The sequence below is a fragment of the Melanerpes formicivorus genome, unplaced genomic scaffold, assembly GCF_026170545.1.
Source record: "Melanerpes formicivorus ecotype bairdi unplaced genomic scaffold, bMelFor1.0.p_v2 SCAF_10, whole genome shotgun sequence".
NCBI classification, from domain to species: Eukaryota; Metazoa; Chordata; class Aves; order Piciformes; family Picidae; genus Melanerpes; species Melanerpes formicivorus.
The window spans coordinates 1,629,636-1,649,885 of record NW_027142362.1 but is presented as its reverse complement, the minus strand read 5'-3'; the positions used below and the strand labels follow the sequence as shown (position 1 = coordinate 1,649,885).

General features: G+C 45.4%; 1 protein-coding gene across 1 annotated transcript; it reads left to right on the top strand.

Annotated features, from left to right (window-relative positions):
- The first annotated feature begins 10,850 nt into the window (after positions 1 to 10,850).
- ARRDC4 (arrestin domain containing 4) lies at positions 10,851 to 20,042 on the top strand. The gene is made up of 8 exons (XM_068143350.1): positions 10,851 to 11,261; positions 12,548 to 12,614; positions 12,908 to 13,055; positions 14,760 to 14,862; positions 15,587 to 15,843; positions 16,401 to 16,563; positions 17,095 to 17,249; positions 17,363 to 20,042. Exons 1-8 carry the CDS (start codon positions 10,916 to 10,918, stop codon positions 17,417 to 17,419), a joined length of 1,296 nt encoding a protein of 431 aa, XP_067999451.1. The 5' UTR covers positions 10,851 to 10,915; the 3' UTR covers positions 17,420 to 20,042.
- The last annotated feature ends 208 nt before the right edge of the window (positions 20,043 to 20,250 follow it).

The window sequence follows — 20,250 nt, the reverse complement described above, 5'->3', positions numbered from 1 at the left end:
TTCTCTCACCTTTAGCTCCTGGAAGAGTTCTCATTTCCTCTGAATGTTCTGACTTCTTATCTCAGGCCCTTTCAGCTTGTTGATTTTCAATTCAATCTGGTTAATTCAAATTCAAGGCACGCTGCTCCTGAAGCCTCTCGCTGTCTTCTGATTCCACAGAGCGGAGCTGTTAATGGTATGAGGTTTTGTCAGCGAAGAACGATGCAAGCTTCCTTTTACACTTACTGCTTTCATACTAGATTGACATGACACATTGCTAGCCAGTCAGGCAATCTTGCTTTGGGTGTCTAACTCAGGTGGTTCTCTCACTGCTTACTGCATACAGAAGGGAAGTTCCCAACCAAAGGCGCTCTGCTGAGCATCCTGGAGAGATGCCTTAAGTGAACAATAAGGACTGACACCTGCAGTATCATATGATGGAGCAGAATTGCCTAACTGGACAATGTCCTGATCAATTCCATCCAGCCAGAGTGAGTTTTTCCATCATTTATGGCAATTTTCCACCACCAGTGCCTTTGCCTTTTAGCATGGGAATAAGCTGTCAAAGCATCGTCTGCCTCTGCTCCTCAGCCCTGCGTGCAAGTAACATGAAAGTGAAACTGGCAGGTGTGGTTTTTTCTGGTCCAGACTGAATTAGCTGTTCAGATGCCAAAAACTGGGACAGAGAGAGTAGCATGGAGCTTCACATGTCCCAAGTGAGCCACGAGGCCTCTGCAGTAATGTGTCTACACTCTTTCTGAAGAGACATGCACACCTGCCCTCCAAGGCAGGCTCCGTGCAGATGCTCCTCTGCGCAGTGCCACCGAACACCTTGCAACCTGTTTGTATCTCTGTGTATCCACAGGATTTGAACTGAGAGCAAAATCCAGCAATGCAAGAAGGCAGCTAGAGTTTGTTTCATCTGAAAGGAAGTCAGCTTCAGTTCAAAACTGGGTCTGCAGCAGCCAAAGGGTTGGGTTTTTCTCCCTGGTGGGTTTTTTGGGTGTATGGGCTTGAGAGTGAGTAAGTGGAAGAGGGGAAAAAAACAACCTCGGGCTGTATATTGCCACTCTCTCTTGCATTGCAGTTAATGCAAACCTTTGATTAGCCTGCTGAAGAGACCACACATTCAATAATTTGAAGCAAAAGGTTAATGGTGTTATTACAACTATTATCCCTTTTAAAATCATTATCCTCTTGTTTTTTATGTCTATATTACCTTCACCTTTCCCTGAACCCACTTTGCCAGCTGTTTCCCTCTGTCATAAAGTTTGCTGAACATCGTCCTAGGAATAGGATAGATGCCATGTTTTATCAATCAAGCCTAAGGGAATTCTCAGCTTCTCATAACCCAAACTGTAAAGGGAGATTATTACAAAGTTTCTATTTTGATTTTTAAATTGGCCATGAGTGAAATACATCCTTAATGTCAAGGTGCAAAACACTGCACTTATGACACCATTTTTCTTGGGAAGCTTTACAGAGTAACAAAGCATGAAACTGAAGACTTAGAAGAGACTAATCAATTACAAATAGGCTTAAGTTGGTTGTTTATCAGAAGGACAACTAGTTCCCCCCACAAAAATGTGCAGAATGACTAAAACAGAGGCAAATAAAATGTGCTAAATCCAGGTGCTAAGCAGCCCCGTTTGTAAAGTATCCTCCCAGTTTCGGAACCTAAATGCTATTGACTTTCAGGAAGCCTTATGCTCCTATCCCTCACACTGGAAAACCTGAATTAACTTCCTAAAATCTCAGAGTCAGATTGACCTCCAAATCCATGGCAGTCTGAGATGTATCTGAAAATGCTCCTTCCTTTCCAGAGACACTGAGAGGATCAGGACTGCCTAACTTCAGCACCTTATTGCTCCATCAATATTTGAGCTAAATCTTTACTCTTTGTTACATTAACTTTCTGGTGCAGTTGTTTCATAGTGAGCATCTTCTGTAATCTACTTCTACACTTTCCAGATCCTGTGGACACCAACAGTCAGAGTTTTCTCCAGTTGCACACTGAGCCCAGGAGCTAACACTGGGCCCTGAAGACCTTGGCTGCACCAAAGAAAATTCTGGTGAAGTTTATTAAGTAAGAGGCTCAAGTATGGAGGAAATTAAAGGCCTTGAAACAATCAAATTTTCTAAGTGCTCAGACTTCACTATGCCAAACAAAAATACCACACTCTTCCTGGAATTTGAAAAGAACCTGTTAATGATAATGCCTCTCCACGAAAATAGCCTCTGTGCAGAACGGCAACGGTGCAGCAGTTACTGAGCTCTCGGTAAAATAAAGGAAGTGCTCTGTGATTGCCTCCTTTGAACACGGACAAATACAGGTAGTGCATACTAATGCTTTCCAACAATGGTGTCCATCAGGGGGAAGCTGTGATCTGTACAGATATTTAAGCAGAACAAAATGTAGGCTCTGCCTATGCCGTTTTTCTAATCACGGATGCACAGGAGGAGTTAATGCCTGTATAACTCGGAGCATCAGTGGCAGCAGAAGGGAGACCTTTTCTGTTTCTCTCTTAAATTCTGAACATTTTGCTACCAACTTCTGAGCGGTAATTCATGAAGGAAAAAGGATACATTTGACACATGAAAAATGTAGTAAGAAGCAAATTCCCACTACAAAAGTCATATGATTGACATGGTCTTGTCATTATCATTGAAACTAATCTTCTGGTGTGTTAGAACGACAAGAGGATGTGTAATGTTATTCTGATACAAGGAAAGACTGTGTACATCCATTGATCCAAAGAATTTTAATTCACCCCACAGAGGCAGATAAGAATCACAACTGCAGGCAGTTAAAAGTCCATCTAGCCCTGTGTCCTGGCTCTGACAATGCCTAATCCTCCATGTTTCAGAAGAAAGTGTCAAAACAGCTGCTGCTATTCTGAAAGCGAACAGTGTTAACAGTGAGGGTGTTCTTATCTCCTGTGCTTTTCACAACTAGCTGACCATTAATGGCTTCCACAGCAGCACATTTTTCTTGCCTACATATATATGTATGCATATGTACAGACATAGCTCTGTAACACACAGACAATGCATGTGCACATAATGACTGAAATGATGGAAAGTCCTAACCTTTTCTTACGGAGAAGAGCAATTTGTACACCTCATTTTAAAAGGAACTACAGGCCTCCCACAACGATGACCAGACCAGCTCCTGCACTTCTGTTCTAATCACAGCTCAAACTGGTTACCAACAAATACCTCCAAGAACTGTTTAAGTATTTTTAAATGCATTTACCCTGTTACTGGGTTTTAAAAGGCACCAGTTTAAACACAGACTCCCACTGGGGAAATAGGGCTCATGATACACGACATGAAAGGTTCAACTTCTTCGGCTTATCAACAGAAAGGTTTGGGAGAGTGATAACTCTTGATAGGTATCTAGACAAATGCAGTAATGGGAATGATTTGACCTCTTATGAAGTAGCAGGGCAAGGGCCTACTATCTAGAAAGCAGTAACAACTAATTTGAATTAAGAAATCATTTTCTTAAAGCAAAATGACTGAAAACCAGAGGTGAGCAGGAAGAATACTGGCATTGCCACGTCCTGGCATCTCTATGGCAATATTCAGTCTTTTATAGAATGGTACAGTAGCAGGGTCAGCTCAAGCTGGGTGCCTCCAGAAAGAGCTCCTGAACATAGCAATCCCTGGGCATTGATACCTTACAGACTATGCATCTGCTCTCCATGTGATCTCCAAGTGCCTTTCATACACCCTTTGGTCTAGTGGTGCTTCTGGCCTGAGATCCTTCAACACCTTCTGCATCCTTGCTGGGTTTCTTCACTGTCTCCAGGCAGGCTGTTATCTTGTCTAGCTGTAGCTGCCTTGTACCCTCCTTATCTTGGGGTTTGTGCAGGCTCTGGAGGCCTTGTCTTGCTCGAATAGATACAAGTTCTGCCCAAGTTCAGCACATCTAGGTGAAAGTTTACGGCTGGGGCCTAAGGCTTCAGCAAATCCAGCTGCTCATGCTGAGTGAAGCTAAGCAAACAGTATGCTAAAGCACTCAGCATTCTAACTCTGAGTTGTTCTTTCTGAAACAAATAATGAAAACATCCTAACAACATCCAACAATCTGACGTGAAGCACAAGCACCTCATGACACAGGCATGGTGTGGCTGTATTGCAAATCATGCTGAAACAGCAGTAAAAGCCAACCACCACCATTCTAAGTTACAACACACATTCCCATCAGCAGAGCTCAACTGCAGTCCCAGGCTGCTCCCTGTCCTGCCTACCACTCGTGTTGTCTCAGGCGGCTGACTCCACTTTCCATCCATTGTAGCTCTCACTCTACATTCCCTTCTGGCATAAGCATTCCATTATCACCATTTTCTGCTGAAATAATCTTTCTAAGCCTGGGCAACAAGAGCAGCCATCAGAAATGGTCTCGTGAAAGAAACGCTTCATGTGCAGCACCTCTGCATCTGCTAATTGCTGTGTTGCTGGACTGTGCTGAGAGCCAGCTACAACCACGAGGGTGATGGCTTCCAGCAGATGCTGTCCAGCAAACAGCACTTGGAACCATCCTTACAGAATTTCTGGATAAACCACCAGTGTTCTAACAGAGATACAACCTCAGGTCATAGCTTGGTGTGAGCTGGTAAGGCGAAGAGCCGGCACGAGGCACACGGTCCCGGTCACAGGCTGCTCTAACAACAGGTGAGCTCAGATCCAGGCATGCTCAGATCCAGGCATGCACTTCCCTTCACTCTCAGGCTTTCTGGGGTTCATTCCAAGGTCAACATTTTTCAGCTTAGATCTTTTTAAAAAGAGGCTTTACAAAGCCCTCAAACCCTCAAACTGCAGCCCATGGTGGGAACCAGCTACAGCAGCACGAAGCTGAGAACCCAAACATCCCCCTTTCCCTTTCTGGCTATTCATTCCCTTGAGCTGCAACACCAAACCACCAGCCACACATGAATAATGCAGCTGCTGTCTCAGAGCTGATTCTCCAGCAGAAATCTGAATCCTCCCTCTTTGTCAGATATTTATAGGAATATTTCTGACCACCTCACTTTGAAGTCAGAGCCACTGAAATGACATTGTAGGAAGCTCTTTCTCCAAAGGAGCACTTCCAGAAGGCCACTTTAATTGTGCAGGCACCACTAACCCAGATAAACATTTCTGTCCTCAGGGGACACCAAGATGAAGGGATGTTCTAACCACATCCATTTTTCTCTGCTTTTCTCCCTGCAAAGCCTGTAGGATCTACAAACAGCCAAAACCACCCTGAAGCAGTCTTCTGCTGCCCAGCTGCCTGCTGGACTTAGATCACTTTTATGCAGGGGAGCTAGCTGTAACAGACCCTGCAATGCCATTCACTGTATAAATAGTTAAGCCAACAACAGGTCACTCAAGTGTTTTCTTTACCAGTGCACAAAACAACACAGTGCTCCATCACATGCTGGGATGCAGTCCCAGTGTGTTGGGCTAGTGTCCTCATTTTGACTGGGATGGAGTCAGCTTTCTTTCCAGTAGCTGGTACAGTGCTGTGGTTTGGATTTAGTGTGAGAACAATGCTGATGACACACTGATAGTTTAGTTGTTCCTAAGTAGTGCTTATCCTAAGTTAAGGAATTTTCAGTTTCCCATGCTCTGCCCACAGGCAGATGCACAAGAAGCTGGAGGTAGCATGGCCAGGACAGCTGACCCAAACTAGTCAAAGGAATATTCCATGCCATAGGACATCATGCTCAGTATATAAACTGGGTGGAGTTGGCTGGGAGGGGGCAATCACTGCTTGAGGACTGGCTAGGCATCAGTCAGCAGGCGGTGAACAACATCATGTCTCACTTGTCTTTCTTGGGTTTTATTTCACTCTCCTTTTGTTATCTTCCTTTTCATTACTATTCTATTTTTATTTCAATTAGTAAACTGTTCTTATCTCAACCCACAAGTTTTACTTATTTTGAATTCTTCCCCCATCCCACTGTCAGGGCAGAGCAGTGAGGAAGCAGCTGCGTGGTGCTTAGCTGCTGGCTGGAGTTAAACCCCAACAGCTAAGAATGGGTATGGGACCTTCACCCTGCAGGCAGGCTTGCTAACACATCGCAAGACCGTTCATCTGGAGATGAGGGAGAAGGTCCTGGCACTGCACTGCCATCAAAAGTGGAAAGGATCCCTTGAAGTCTCCACCACAATCCTTTCCTCTCCCCTAGCCTCTAGGCCCAGGGATGAGATGCTTCATTCCCACCCTTCAGAAGGTTAGGACAGCATAGGAGGCAGCTGTACAGGCCACGCACTCAGTTTGGTTCTCAGTCATCAACATAACACAACCTACTTTTGGTACCAGTTCTGCCCCAGATTTCCTGTATCAGCACCTGGGATCTGTCATCTGGGATTTCCCACTTCCAGACACAACCTTGCATTAAGACTGATGCTCTGGCCAAGAGGATGGTGCTGTGTCTGATGGGCTGCACGAACAAGCACCCGCTGAGACAAAACGCAGGCTTTCAGATTCCTGGGCCACCACCTCAGCATTTGTGGTTCTCAATGGGCCACATACAGAATGAGTCTCAAAAATCTGCTCCCTGGTGCTTTACACATTGGTGGTGGTGAGCTATCAGACTAGCTAGGCACTGTGTTTGCAGCAGCACTTGGCAAACTACCTCTAGCTCCCTGCATCTCCTATCTGTAAATGCCACTTAATTGGGGAAGAAAAATTTGGCTGACCTTTCAATTACTGCTAACAGAATGAAAGTAATGAAAGCCTGTACGTGACAGCAAGTGCCACCAACACTCATTTGTCACCTTCTTCTGCAGACTGGGAGCACCAAGGAGAAGTCACACCCTGCTCCAGGGCTGCATTTTTGGCACAGCTCTAATGAAGGAAGGCACTGGTAAAAAGCCAGGAACTAGGGAAAGAAAGGAGCGGCCTCCCAGCCCTCCCTGTCCTGACTCTGTAAACAAACACAGAAAGAGCATTTCAGAATATGGGGGGGGAAAGGGGGGGGGGGGGGGGAATGTCCTGTATTCTGAGAGCTTTTGTAGAACTTCAGAGTCCACAATACCTGCTTTCAGAAAGCATTTCACCCAAAAGCTTTCTAACGTGTCCGACCCGGTGAGAGTTGAAACTACTTGCAGATAAAGGATGAGGTGCATGGGCAAATCCTCCCCACCACGCAGAAAGAAGGGCAGCATGGAGTTTGCAGGCTATCTGCTGCCTTCATGAGGCCTCCCCTCAAGCAGAGCCCATCTCCTGGCTCTTCCCCTAAACTCAACTGCAGCTCAGTCCCTGGTTTTCTTGCCTGTTGTGTTTGGAAAGACACTTGAACAGATGTTATAGTACAGCAGTCTCAAAAAAGAAACCCACAGTTTGTAAATTAGCTGTTAGCAGCTCTCATCAACACTTCTCCAAACCCTCCTCCAGCGGCAGAATTAGCTGTTCACTCTCTAAACTGTCAAGCCATTGATTAAGATCAGAAAGACTCAGTTGGCAAACTCCTAGTGCTGATGCCTGACTCATGATTAAGAGCTCTGTCTCAGTTCCCTTCAAGCAGGATGAGGACAGCAAATACTAATCAAGTCTTTCACTTCCTTCACAGTCATAGCTTGGATCCCTGAAAAACAGCCACCTTCTTGGCAGAGGTCAGTGTTTCTAAGACCACTTCCAACCTTGTCTTCTTCAAAACCAGTTATTTATAGATCAGGTACTGTCCTCTCTGCTGTGGAAACTTGGAATCTGTGATACTTTCAAAAAGGCTGATGTGGAGCTCAAGCCCTGACAGCCTATTTTCAGTATGTGCATTGAAATGAGTCAAAAATAATTATTACATGTAGAAACTTACACTGTCAGCGTGATCTAAATTCAGTGATAACCACAGCGGTCAAATTAACACCACACCAAATTAACCAGCAGAGCTTGGACATCACCAGCTGCTGCAGGAAGATGTTCTCCCAGCTCCTTCACCTTCAAAATAAGTCTGTGATTAGCACTAGAGCTGTTCACAGCTTTGTGAATGCTCTCAAATGAGACCTTTCTCCCTGCATTCTTTAGTCTCACAGGCTAACTCGTGCATTAATTAACTTGTTCAGGCAGCTTCCTCTTACATAGTCCTGAATAAAGTGGTGAAATGAAAATATAATCAAGCACGTTCATGTATCTCTTGCTCGCTCACACCTACACCCACACACAAATATCCAGTCACACACACACCCCCACACTGTCTTGAGTGTTCATCTTCTGTTCCTTCCTTCTGGCTTATCAGAGACTAAAATAGTGATGTGGTGGTTGCCACCATTCATGCTACAATTTCACTGTGTTGATCAGTAAGAATGCCTCATGTACAAGAAAGCCTCCTCAAGAGGGATGGATCAGAAAACCAATTGCTCCATGGTCATTTCAACAAGTTCTGGTGTCTGAAAGCTGCTGGGAAAAAAGTCTGCTAAAGGGCAAACAACTGTCTGGAACGAATACCATCTGACTGTGACAGACCCTTCCTATTTATTGTGTCCTCTGTGGGCTAATTGTCCTCATCATTCCAGCCTCTTCACTCTCATCAATTGTGTATAATGTTTTGTTTCACATGCAATTGTCCATGTTTATTCATTTCTCTCTACAGCTCATTTGCACTTGCAAAGAATAAAGGGGAGGCAATGTCTGAAGGGTGGCACAATACCCATAAGAGAATTAATTACTTTTTTTATACAGTACCTAATTAAAGCAGGGGGGAAGGGAGGTGTGGGCTCTAGTGTATTTTTTCTTGTGCATGTATCATACTTTCAAAACCAGTTGCAGAAAATCACACACACGTGCTGTACCTAAGGAAATTCAGCGAATGAGGCAATGGTCAGCACACGCACAAGAGACAGAGACATGCTGCTGGATGGCTACAAAACTGATCTGGTACTTGCCAATGGAAAAAAAACAAACAAACCAAAACCCAACCAACACAAAACCAACCAAAAGGAAAACCAAAAGGCATATAAGGAAAAGATTTATGCAAACAGACAATCAAGCTGTATTAGTTTAACTGAACTAAAAATAACTAAGCCTGATTTCATACACCACAGTTCCCAACTATAACACAACATCTGCAGTTGCTATTTTGGACAGCACAAAGGGATATGAATACCCCAAAACCCCTGCAGGTACTCAAACAAGCACCATGGCATTCTTTTCTTCAGCTGGATAATTCCTCAGCAGAGCTGGGGAACCCATGGCCAAGCCTCCATACAAAGCTTATGAATTCACCCCATCTGTAACCACATTACTTCTTCCACACTATTATCTATTAGCAGAGAGCTGCATTACTTTGCAGCCAAGTAAAGGTGTTCAAAAGGCCTACCTTGCTCTCAGCAATTTCTTCCTCACAGAAGTCGCTCTAGATACAAGGCTCACATCACAGGTCAGGACATCACGAGGTATGCCAGGGATTCTGAGGAAGCATGACGTTATGGTGTCAGTTATGTAAAAGCTTCTGAGTCTGGAAGACATTTTCTGCTAATTTAAGTAATTAACTGAGTCAGCTGGGAAACACCAGGCCGGTGCTTTTCATCACTTGAGAGGGATGGAGGTATGCAGGAAGATGCAGCTGTCTGAAGTTTCAAGAAGGCAGGTGACTCGGACCGGGAAATGACTCCCTTGTTACCAATGGCAATGCTGCCAGACAGTCACCTGTACACACCTTCAGGAAGATGCACCCCTGCCAACACCTCCCAGGACAACAGTCATTTTAGTATCTGTCCAGCACATGCAAAGCACTTGTTCTGTAACTTGTACTGGGCTGGCTGTTGGCTCGAGCTGGGGCATGGGACCCTAGAAGCCTCTCTCTCTCAGGCCGCTGGATCTGGCTGTACTCACCTACCAACGCAGAGATACCTGCCACTCTTCTAGAGATGCTGGGGTTTCCCCTAAGGCTGTATTTCTGGTATTTGAAATAACAGCAAGCTTCGTGTTTATTCTAGGTGGTACATCCTGAAGTACTACTAGAGACCATTGTAGGGGCGCCTGTGCCACACTGCTGAGGCCAGCAGCACGCAGCTCAGGGTATCCATTTACCTGTCCAAACAGAAAACGGGGCTTGGTACCACTGAGCTCGTGAAGCAGGGCAGTAGCTGTGTGACACAACGCAGAGTAACACAGCATTGGTGCGGCCAGCAAAGCCGTGCACAGATCCAGCAGAGCTCACGTACAGCCTCAACCTCTTCAGTGCCTGCTCATCAGCGGGGCAGAAGGGCTCACGCTGGCTGCGTAGGCCTCCTGATGGAACCCCCAGGTAAACCAAGGGAGAAATGGCAGCAGCAAAATCGTTTCACCTACTTCACACTCTCAGCCAGGCCGGCTGTCGATGGACGCCATGACAGAAACCGAGGCCCACCGAGGGTCCAGGGCGACCCACAGCACATAACCCTCCACGCACCTGGGCTGCTAACGCAGTGAACGACCTCGGGGATGACACAAGAGCAGCTAAGACCCCGAGGTCCCAAATGGCCACGCCCTACGCAGCAGAAGCAGGGCCCGACGCCTCCAGGCCCCGCCCAGGCCCCGCCCAGGCCCCTCCGACGCCGACAGGCCCTGCCCAGGCCCCTCCCGCCGCCCCGCCTCGCCCCGCCCCTCCTGCCTGTTTATCCACAGGCTGTGCACGTGGTGGCTGTGCCGCGCCATTGGCCCTCGCGCCAGGGAGCTGCAGCCGCCCTGCCAATCGAGACGCTGTCCACGCGCGGCCGTCCGCACCCGATTGGCTCTGCCGCGGCGATCACGCAGCGTGACGCAGTCCAAGTGTGCGCCCTCCGAGAAGCCAATGAAGAGGAGACCTAGAGGCAGCCCGCGGCAAATAGTAGGGCGAGGGCTTGACGGGTGGCCAATGAGGAGCGGGCTAGGGCGGGACTTTCCGCTGCAGGGTCTGGCGGAGACGGGCGGGTTTTAAAGCAACCGTCGACGGCGGCCGCAGGCTTGCCCCGGAGCCGGGGAGCGATGGCGGCCGGGCCGGGCCAGGGCCCCGGGGCCGGCGGAACGGTGAAGACGCTGGCCCTGGTGCTGGAGGATGAGGCCCGGCGCAGCGGTAGCGGCGGCGGCTACTGCAGCGGGGACACGGTATCCGGCCAGGTGCTGTTGGAGCTGGCGGGTCCGCTGCCGCTCCGCGGACTGCGCCTGGAGGCCGCCGGTCGGGCCCGCGTCGCTTGGAGCGAGAGCTCGGGCGCCGTCCCCGGGGCGGGAACCTGGGGGGTAGCGGTGAGGGCGCCGGGGCCGGGACCGCGGCGGGAGGCGGAGGTGCGATACCTGGACATTCGACAGAGCCTCCTGCAGGAGCCACCTGAAGGTGAGGGGCGATCGGGGGGGGAAGGAGTGGGAGGCTCCGGGCGACATGGCTATGCGGGGGCGCGGGCCGAATCCCGGGGCGGGGGGGCTCCTACGCGGCCGCCATGCGAGCTCCGGGGACCGCCCGCCCGCCGCAGCGACAGCGGGAGTGGGACCGGGGGCCCTGGCGTCTCCTTCACGGGGGGGAAGGCGGCAGGGTAGGGCTCTGGCAAGCCCCCTTGCTGCCGGGGCGTGGCGGAGGGGCCGCAGGGCATCCCGCCGCGGGAAGGCGTCCACGCCTGCGTTTCCCAGAAAGGGCGAAGGATGAGGGTTGAAACCTTTTCCGAGGAGAACTGGGTATCAGACTTCGATGCTGAGAAACGGCGTGAGGCCTGGGTAGGTGTCCTGCCAACGAGGACGTCATTCCCGCAACCTCTGGCTGGTGTAGCTGCAGCTTTCACGTGTGTGCCCCGGGGAGGCTGGCTACAGTTGGCACTCGATTGTGTGTGTAGACGGCTGGAAAATGCGGAACGGGGCCAGAAGGAAAGTCCGCAGCTGTTTCCTACATTGCGCTGGTTTCCTGCAGAGGTTGACCCTTCTGGAAATTGCGTTGTGCACCGGCGAGTTCGTTGTGCTCTGTAAGCAAGCATCTGGGAAGCTGCTCCTGGAGGCCACTCGAAGCAGTCGGCCCCCTTTTGCAGTGGCTTGAGGCAGCAGAGGAAGCTCTGAGGTCACTCCAACTGGCAGCTTTGTCACAGGCACTGCAGCACTACGGCAGTATTGAAACACTGAAATGAAATGGCATTTTGGTCTGTAAGGGTTAAGCACATCTCGGTGTGTAGGAAATATATATACAGGCCTTTAAAAACTGTGGCCTTTATATACAGGCCTTTAAAAACACTTAGGCCCTCTGAATATGCTAACAGTATTTCATAACGCTGACCTTAAACTGCAGCATTTTAGCACAAAAGTTAGTTGAATTGTTCATTGAAAAGCTATATTAATCTGTCATCTGCTGAAAAGGAAAAGAAACTTTATGCTTTCCAGAAGCCATTTTGGATTAGAGTTTGGCCAGAGTCCTGAACTGAAACTCAAGGTCTCCACATTTCCTTGACTTTTTTTCTCATTGAAATCGCTACATAGCATAAATAAAGCATGGGCTTTAATCCAGAACCCACTGGGATCAATCAAAACTTGTCCTAGGCCCTTGCATCTGGGTGTTTGGACACATAAATAATTTAGAGAAGCTGTGCTTTATTCTTCTATTTATGGAATAACTAAAACATACTGTTCATTCTTGTCCAACAGGTGAGGAAAGCTTAATTCTTCTAGATGGAAGACACGAATTTCCCTTCAGCTTTCAGCTCCCCCAAGAGTAAGTTAAATAATCCAACCTGAAGGGATTGTGCTGGCCACTGCTCGTTGTGGAACATTAACTTAATGTAATTGGATTTGTGGTGTGGTGGTGGTGTTTTTTAATATCAAACTGATAAGTCAGCTTTACCTGTTTGTCTTAATCAGCCACCACCCAGACATGTTTGCTTTGGTTTCCCTAAGGCCCTAAAAGCCCATGCTCTAAACTAGTGAACATCTATGCACACAGGAAGTATTCATGTTTGGAACTGGTTTATAAACTGAAGGTGATGCTTTTATGTCTGCTTGTTTCAGACCTCTGGTGACCTCTTTTACTGGGAAGTATGGCAGTATTCAGTACTATGTGAAAGCAGTTCTGGAGAGACCTGCAGTACCTGATCAAAGTGTACAGACGGAGCTCCAGGTCATTAGCCATATCGATGTCAGTTCACCAGCTTTATTGGTAAGAGGGTCTTCCACTCCTCCTCCCCCTTCCAGAGCCAGCTGCCAAAAAACCCCACACTTCCAAGATGCATTCACATCCAGCCATAACCATTTCCATGTTATTCTGGAGTGTCATTTTCTGACTTCTGAAAGCATATAAGCTCCCTAAGCTTTTCTCTATAAATAGATGATCTTAGGTTGTGTGAATAACAGCGGCTTTTTTTAATACCATTGATTACATCCCTGCTGGCAGAGATGCTCTTGCCAATAAGTTATGCAGGCTTCAGATGCATAAATAAGGCTTAATAATACTAATGCAGAAGCATGAAGTAGTTACTCTTACCAGAGCAACTACATTCACAGGGCTGCAGTGTCCTAAACTCTACAATAATAGTAGGTTGAGGAACAGTAATTAGAGAAGAGTATTAATCATGCCCAGGCTGTCATTTATGCTGTGGCCATTATGTTACATATCCTTCCATTCTGCATGTCGTTTTCTAACATTAAGTGCATGCATGCAGCTGCTTCAGAGATCTTTTCTGTTATTTCCTTATGACAGATTTGGCCACATGAAAGCATTGAGTTTCTAATAAGCGCTGGAAATACTGTAGAGTAATAAGAAAGATCAGGCATTAAGTAATGAGAAAATAGGCAAGATGGAAGCTAATGAGCTGGATTCTTTTATCTCAGCCCATATTATGAAAATAATATAAAATTATACCTTGCACTTTCATGATAGCAACTGGATCTGAATGGTTATTCATTTAAATATGAATGAGCAATTTCTATTTTATTTAAAATGCTGGGACAATTTTAACATTTCATCCTGATGTGAACATAGATAGGAGAGGTTTGAGAGGCTGTGATGATTTTTAACCTTTCCAGAGAGAACTTGAAGTATTTTGGCAGTGACAGTCTTTATGTTCAACGTGTGTTAGAAGTATGATCACATCCAGATACTGCAGGGATAGAGCAGACCATAGGTTACTGCACAGCAGAGGGGTGCAGGTAGTGTTTGTCTTCATGGATTCCAAGGCTACCACCAAAAAAGTGCAGAACACTCATGTTACATTTCATAATTATACTGACTGGGCACTGGTTTCCCATTAAATCATTTTAAGTAGCTTGAATCCAGGCTTGGAACCATGTGTAAATGTCATCTAATGAGCCAGTCCCCAGGAATAATTACGATGGTTTTGTCATAAGCCTGATATTTTGGGGGTTTGCGTGGCTTACGAGTCCTGAAGATGCATCACCTTAGCCCAGTGTGTATACATTGGGCCTTTCTTAGGAGGGATACAGAGCTAAAAGCAGTTCTTCCACTTTACTATTAATTGCAGATGAAATTAACTGCATTCTTCTGCAGTGAGGAACATGGGCATAAACAGCACAGCACTGCCTTACCCCTCTTAGAAGTCCCACCCGTCAAATTGGCTAAAGCGGTCTTTCTGAAGCTGTTGCAGCGTGCATTCCAGTGCACACTGGTGTTCAGTGCTTGGAATGGTCTAAGTGCAGACTGGGCTTCTGAAGCAGCCATGTGTTCTGACAGCTAAATCTTGGTTCCATTTTAACACGGCAGCAAAGCTCCAGTCACATCGAGTACTTCAGTGACCGAAATCGAGTGGATTGTAGGTCTAGATTAAATGATTGATATGCATAACATTAAATGGCAAGGGATTGATAGCTTTATGCCATAAAATGAAAAATACTCTATATTTTATAGACACCTGTCCTAAGAAGTCAGGAGAAGATGGTTGGCTGTTGGTTTTTCACTTCTGGGCCAGTGTCTCTCAGTGCCAAAATTGAGAGGAAGGGATACTGTAATGGTAAGAGTAGTTCTCATCGAAATGTGAATATTAAGCTTCTGATAAGTTCAGTTCTTTTAATCTCTGTGAAGCCAGCACTTTATCATTGAAAGACTATTTCCATTTGGTAGGTAGCAAATTCAGATGTGTATGAGCTTAATTTAAGAAAAACCATTTTGCCTCTCCCTTCACTCCCCCCTTGGGAGTATAAATTGAAAGGAAGTTCTGTTAGTAATCTTCTGGAAAAGCCATGCCTGTACATCTGAATGTAAAGACTATCAAAATGCTTTTATTTGGGGTAAAATACTTAACTGGGGCTACAATCAGGCTGTTGTGTCCTGGGTGTAGGTTTATACTTCTCTCAGAAAGAGCTGTAGCAGCTTCTTCGTCATCTTGATCACATTAGATACACTGAGGAAATAAAACATCCTGAAATTCAGTTAGTACTACAGAAAAGGGAGATTGGCACATAATTAGCAAATAAAGCTTCTACAGCTTGTTCAGATTATGCTTAATGTTTCAAAATGAATCATTGTTTATATGTGAAATGTAGTAGGTGGCTGTAATTCTGCCTGGATACCACTCTGCAGCAAATCAATAAATAAAACAAGCCTAGCTTGAGGAAGCTAACAAGTATTGTTCTCACAACACTGCAGATGATGTACGTGCTGCATAACATGCTTTGATACACCCCGAGGAGAGTTGGTACATGCAGATTATTCACTGGACTTCTTGTGTCTTTAAGGGGAAGCCATACCAATCTATGCAGAAATTGAGAACTGCTCCTCTCGTTTGATCGTTCCAAAAGCTGCCATTTTCCAAACCCAAACTTACCTGGCCAGCGGGAAGACAAAAACTTTCCGTCAGATGGTTGCCAACGTTCGAGGAAACCATATTGCCTCTGGGAGTACAGATACCTGGAATGGGAAAACGCTGAAAATCCCACCTGTGTCCCCCTCTATACTTGACTGCTGCATTATTAGAGTAGAATATTCATTAGCTGTAAGTATGGATTGTTACTGCAGATGTACATACCCTTGAATACTACACTGAGATGGGAACAGAAGATCTTTCTCTACTCAGCAGCTATTAGATTATGTAAAACAATAGCTCTAAATAAATAACATCTATACCCCATAGGTATATACATAGATAAACGTTGTGAAGAGACCCTGAAATAGAAAGATAGTAATAAATGGGGAGGAGAGATCTTTCTGAGGAAAGAGCAGCTTGCTTAGAGGCCTGCAGTTCTCAGGGGAAAGTAGTTCAAGATGCATGGGTTCCTCTAGAAGTCTTTTCACAAATGGGGAGATAGGACTGAGAGCCAAGTGCTTAATTATTTTTGGTTTGTATTTTTTTAATGTCATCTAGGCACAAGGTACAGAAAGAAGGAAGCTGCTAATAATAAGGAAAGCTGTCAGAGTATTAGCTAAACAGAGCTGAGAAAAGGCCTGATTTTTAAACACTCTGGTGTAGGGAGTAGGACAGCTTCTAGGAGCAGGAATTCAATGGGGTCTCACATGATGTTTTTTTTCTTTCATTTGGGGGTTGTCACATAGGTGTATATCCATATCCCTGGTGCTAAGAAATTGATGATTGAAATGCCTCTGGTGATTGGTACTATTCCATGTATTGGATTTTCAAGCAGAAACTCCAGCATTACCAGCCAGTTTAGTATGGATATGAGTTGGCTGGCACTGACCATGCCAGAACACCCTGAAGGTAATACATATTGAACTCTCTTTAATACAACATAGCACTGTCTGCAACAGAAGGATAGTAGTGCCAGTTTAAGGGCACTTGCTAGGGATGCAGGCCATTAAAGCCTGACTCATGAGAAAGGAGGCACAGAAATCTAAGTCAAGGTCTAAGAGGACTCCAGCCTTTAAGTCTCTTTTTACCTCTAGCTAATGACTTTCAGGTGAATCTTGAAATAACAAGCTTCTGATAGTGGGGATTCTCCTTTGGAGGTGGAGACCTTAAAGTTGATCATTACTGAGTATGTCTTGACAGAACACAGGTTTGTTGCTGGAGTAAGCCCTAACAGTATCTATAGTGTTCCTGCTGAATTACCCAAGCTTACTAAAAACACCACTCTAGCTGCAGTGTTGGAGTCTGGGGCACTTCATACCATTTGGCAGTTGTACAGTGTTTAACAAATGCAGTCTCCATGGTCTTGGATACTGTACCAGATTGTTGTCTTGCCATGAGTGAACAGTTTGAAGTTTGACAATAGCATCTCTTGTGTTTCAGCACCACCAAATTATGCTGATGTAGTGTCTGAAGAAGAGTTCTCCAGACATGTTCCTGCTTATCCACTACCAATTGACTGTGAGGAACAATTGTGTTGTCCTGTCTTTGCTTACATACAAGAGTTCCGGTTCCAGCCTCCACCTCTTTATTCAGAGGTAAAAAAATAAACAGCAGGTGGTGGTTTTATTGTCAGAAGTCAAAAAAACCAACCCCCAGAGAGAAGTGCAAGAATTATAGGCAGTAACTGTTGCCTTTCTTCTCCCTGTAGATTGATCCCCATCCAACTGATGTAGAAGAAACACAGCCAGTTTCATTCATGCTCTGAAGAGGATTTGTAATGAGCATCGTGATGAATGTCTTAATCTTTCTGCTGCTTAAGCTGATAGTGCAGCTACAAAGGAAATAGTTTTCTTTTTCAAAACTTAAGTTTGTGTACAAGAAAGGCAGAGAAGGATGGAGAGAGAGGTATGAGCATGTTTGGTGATGGAAGAGAATCTGCTGGATTAGTCTGCACAGAGGAGATTGTTGGAGCAGCAATGGATACTTGAGAAGCACTCAAAAGTGCTGAATGCTCTCTAAAAAGTGGATATGCTACATAAAGTAGGAGGAGGAGATGACAGGATCTTCTGAAGAGAAAAGAATGTATATTTCGTTTGGACACTGGAAGAATTTCTCTCATCATGTTGATGTTGAGAACTTTGGTAGCAAAAACTTGCATCACAGAACAGAATGTGGGGTAAGAAAACATTTCCTAAAGGTTCCAGTGTTCAAGGGGCTTCAGTTTTGCACTGTCTGCATCCAAGAAAGGAACACTACTCAAATGTGGAGCGAAGCCTTCACTCCAGCTTAACTATTTCATGAGAACCTGCCCTTCTGCCAACTGCCAAGCGGTACTGTTTCATCATTCATAATGATCCTGAAGACATCATGGATGGCAATAGCTGTTACGCAATAGCATGAAGGCAACTCTCTGCTGAACCAGAGACACGTGTGTAGAAGAACACGGAACTTTGACAAGAGCTTATGCACTATGCTTTCTTTCAAGGGATTTCTTAAGGGAATTGTTCTAGCCTCTTCTACTGTGAGTTGTTTCTCTGCATCTTAAGCCTATGGATAGCATGGTAAGGGTAAGCATGGCAAGGAGGAGCCTCTTGCCAGCAGCAGGCGTACTTAGCAAAACGGACAACACTTATTTATTCCGAAGCCTTTATGAGCCTACCTCTGTTTTGGATATTTACTTACGGTCAGATTTGAGACCAAAAAAAAGTCTTGTTAAAGCTCCAGTACTTTAAAAGGGACCCTAAATGGTTTCTGTGGTTAGTGAATGAGACAGGAAGCACAGGGAGAGGTGTAAATATACCCAGAATAGACATTGCTTATAAGTGAAGTGAAAGCGGACATCAGGGGAACAATCCTCCAGAAACGGCACAAAGCTTTTCGTTACTCCTGCATTTTTGTCTAGAGATCTGGTGTCAGGGGCTGCACTGGTCATGTGCTAGCCATGCTGATTTCTTTGTTTCTGTGTTTCCTTGTTTGTTTTTGCTGTTGAATTTTGGTTTGGTGCAATATTTAAATGTTTTCTTCCTCAGGTCATTAGAACAGTGAGAGAGTTTGTTGCTGCTAAGGGTGAAGGCACAGCATTTTACTTGGCCCTTCTGCTGCCTTCAGTTACAGTAGAATGTTTGTTTCCTGCCAAGCATCAATTGGAGTAAGTAAGCCACCATCAACCCATCGCTTCAAGAAGCAGAATCACAGCGCTCGCAATGTGCACGTTTACAGTCAAGCCTCTAGAGTACAGGGGATTTTGAACTACCAGGACTACTCCATGTGTCTTACAGAAGGGTTTGGGTTCAAAACCTGGTGCTTCATGTCGTGGAACATTGTACTTTCTGGTAACTACAAGAACAGGGAGTAGGTTTCCATGGTTTCATCAGTAACTGCAGTTTAAGGAAGTTTACCTGGTTTCCTATGACATCTGAAGCAGGGATTTTTCTACAGGCATACATGGATATATATTTTTAGTCTTCTAGTATGACTTCCTTACATTGTCTGATTCCTAGCACTTCACCTCAAGTCACACCTGTGGAAAAGACAAAACTGATTGAGATTTGTTTCCAAACTGCAGTTATCTTTTCCATTTGCAACTGAAGTCATGTCTTCTATAGCAAATGCAGCTTTAACCCAAATGTGAGTGCAAGAGTCAGGAAGGAGAGTCTTGAGAAAAGGAGCATTTGTGGCAAGTCTCAAGATGTAGCTCTCATGCCTTTTTCTTTCCTGGTGTGCCCATACAATCAATGCAGGATTTTCATTCCCATCACCTGGAAAGGGAACAAGCATATTTTCCATAAACAGATACCATTCTAGTTACTTGAAAAGCAATGTGGCTGGCTCTCAACTTGCATGTTAGTGATTCCAAATACTAGCTTCAGGAGCAGTGGGTGCTTTGGTGGGCTGGAATACCCCCGACAGGAGATGTGTGCTGCCTGGTATAAACACGGTCAAGCAAGCAAGAGCATGAAGGGTAAAGATGTTCTGGGTTTTGGGGTTGGTTGGTTGGTTTCCTTTTTATAAATTCTTTGGTTTTTTTCTGTCATTATTTGCAGATAAACTGTGGCCTTAGATTGTTTGCTGCAAAAAAAAAGACAACTAGACTGTGTTTCCTTGGAAGCACAGGTGCCCCTTCAAAGGAGGGGTGGAAACAAGATTGAATTCTGCTCTCTGACACTGGGCTAAGTGCAGAGATTGATCCTTAAAATAATCACTGTTTGCACAATAAGAAGTTCAATATGCAGGGGCTTTGTTTTGATAACTGTGAAACAGTTTAAAAGAGACTAAATAAAGAAAAAAAAACAACCATGCTGTTTAACACACAGGAACATGATTGTATTTTGTACTGATGAGTGAGCCCTATGGGTTCTTTGTTAATAAAAGTGTCAAACCTACGCACAGCTCGTCATCTTGTCGTCGTTGTTGTTGTTTGTGTCTTCAAGTCACTGCAATGTCAAATTCCTGTATTCTTCCCACTTTGCTTCCATCTGTCATTAGTCTCCTGAACTATCTTTGACCAAGACTTAGAACAACATTAAACAGGGCCTGCTCCCACCTACAGTTACTAATCTACAGGACTTGGTTGTGGGTGTCTTGCCCAAAGTGGCA

Coding starts and splice junctions, on each gene's coding strand:
- ARRDC4 (XM_068143350.1), top strand. CDS start 10,916: ATGGCGGCCGGGCCGGGCCAGGGCCCCGGGGCCGGCGGAACGGTGAAG. Junction 12,615..12,907: donor AGCTTTCAGCTCCCCCAAGA/GTAAGTTAAATA, acceptor TGCTTGTTTCAG/ACCTCTGGTGACCTCTTTTA. Junction 16,564..17,094: donor CATGCCAGAACACCCTGAAG/GTAATACATATT, acceptor CTTGTGTTTCAG/CACCACCAAATTATGCTGAT.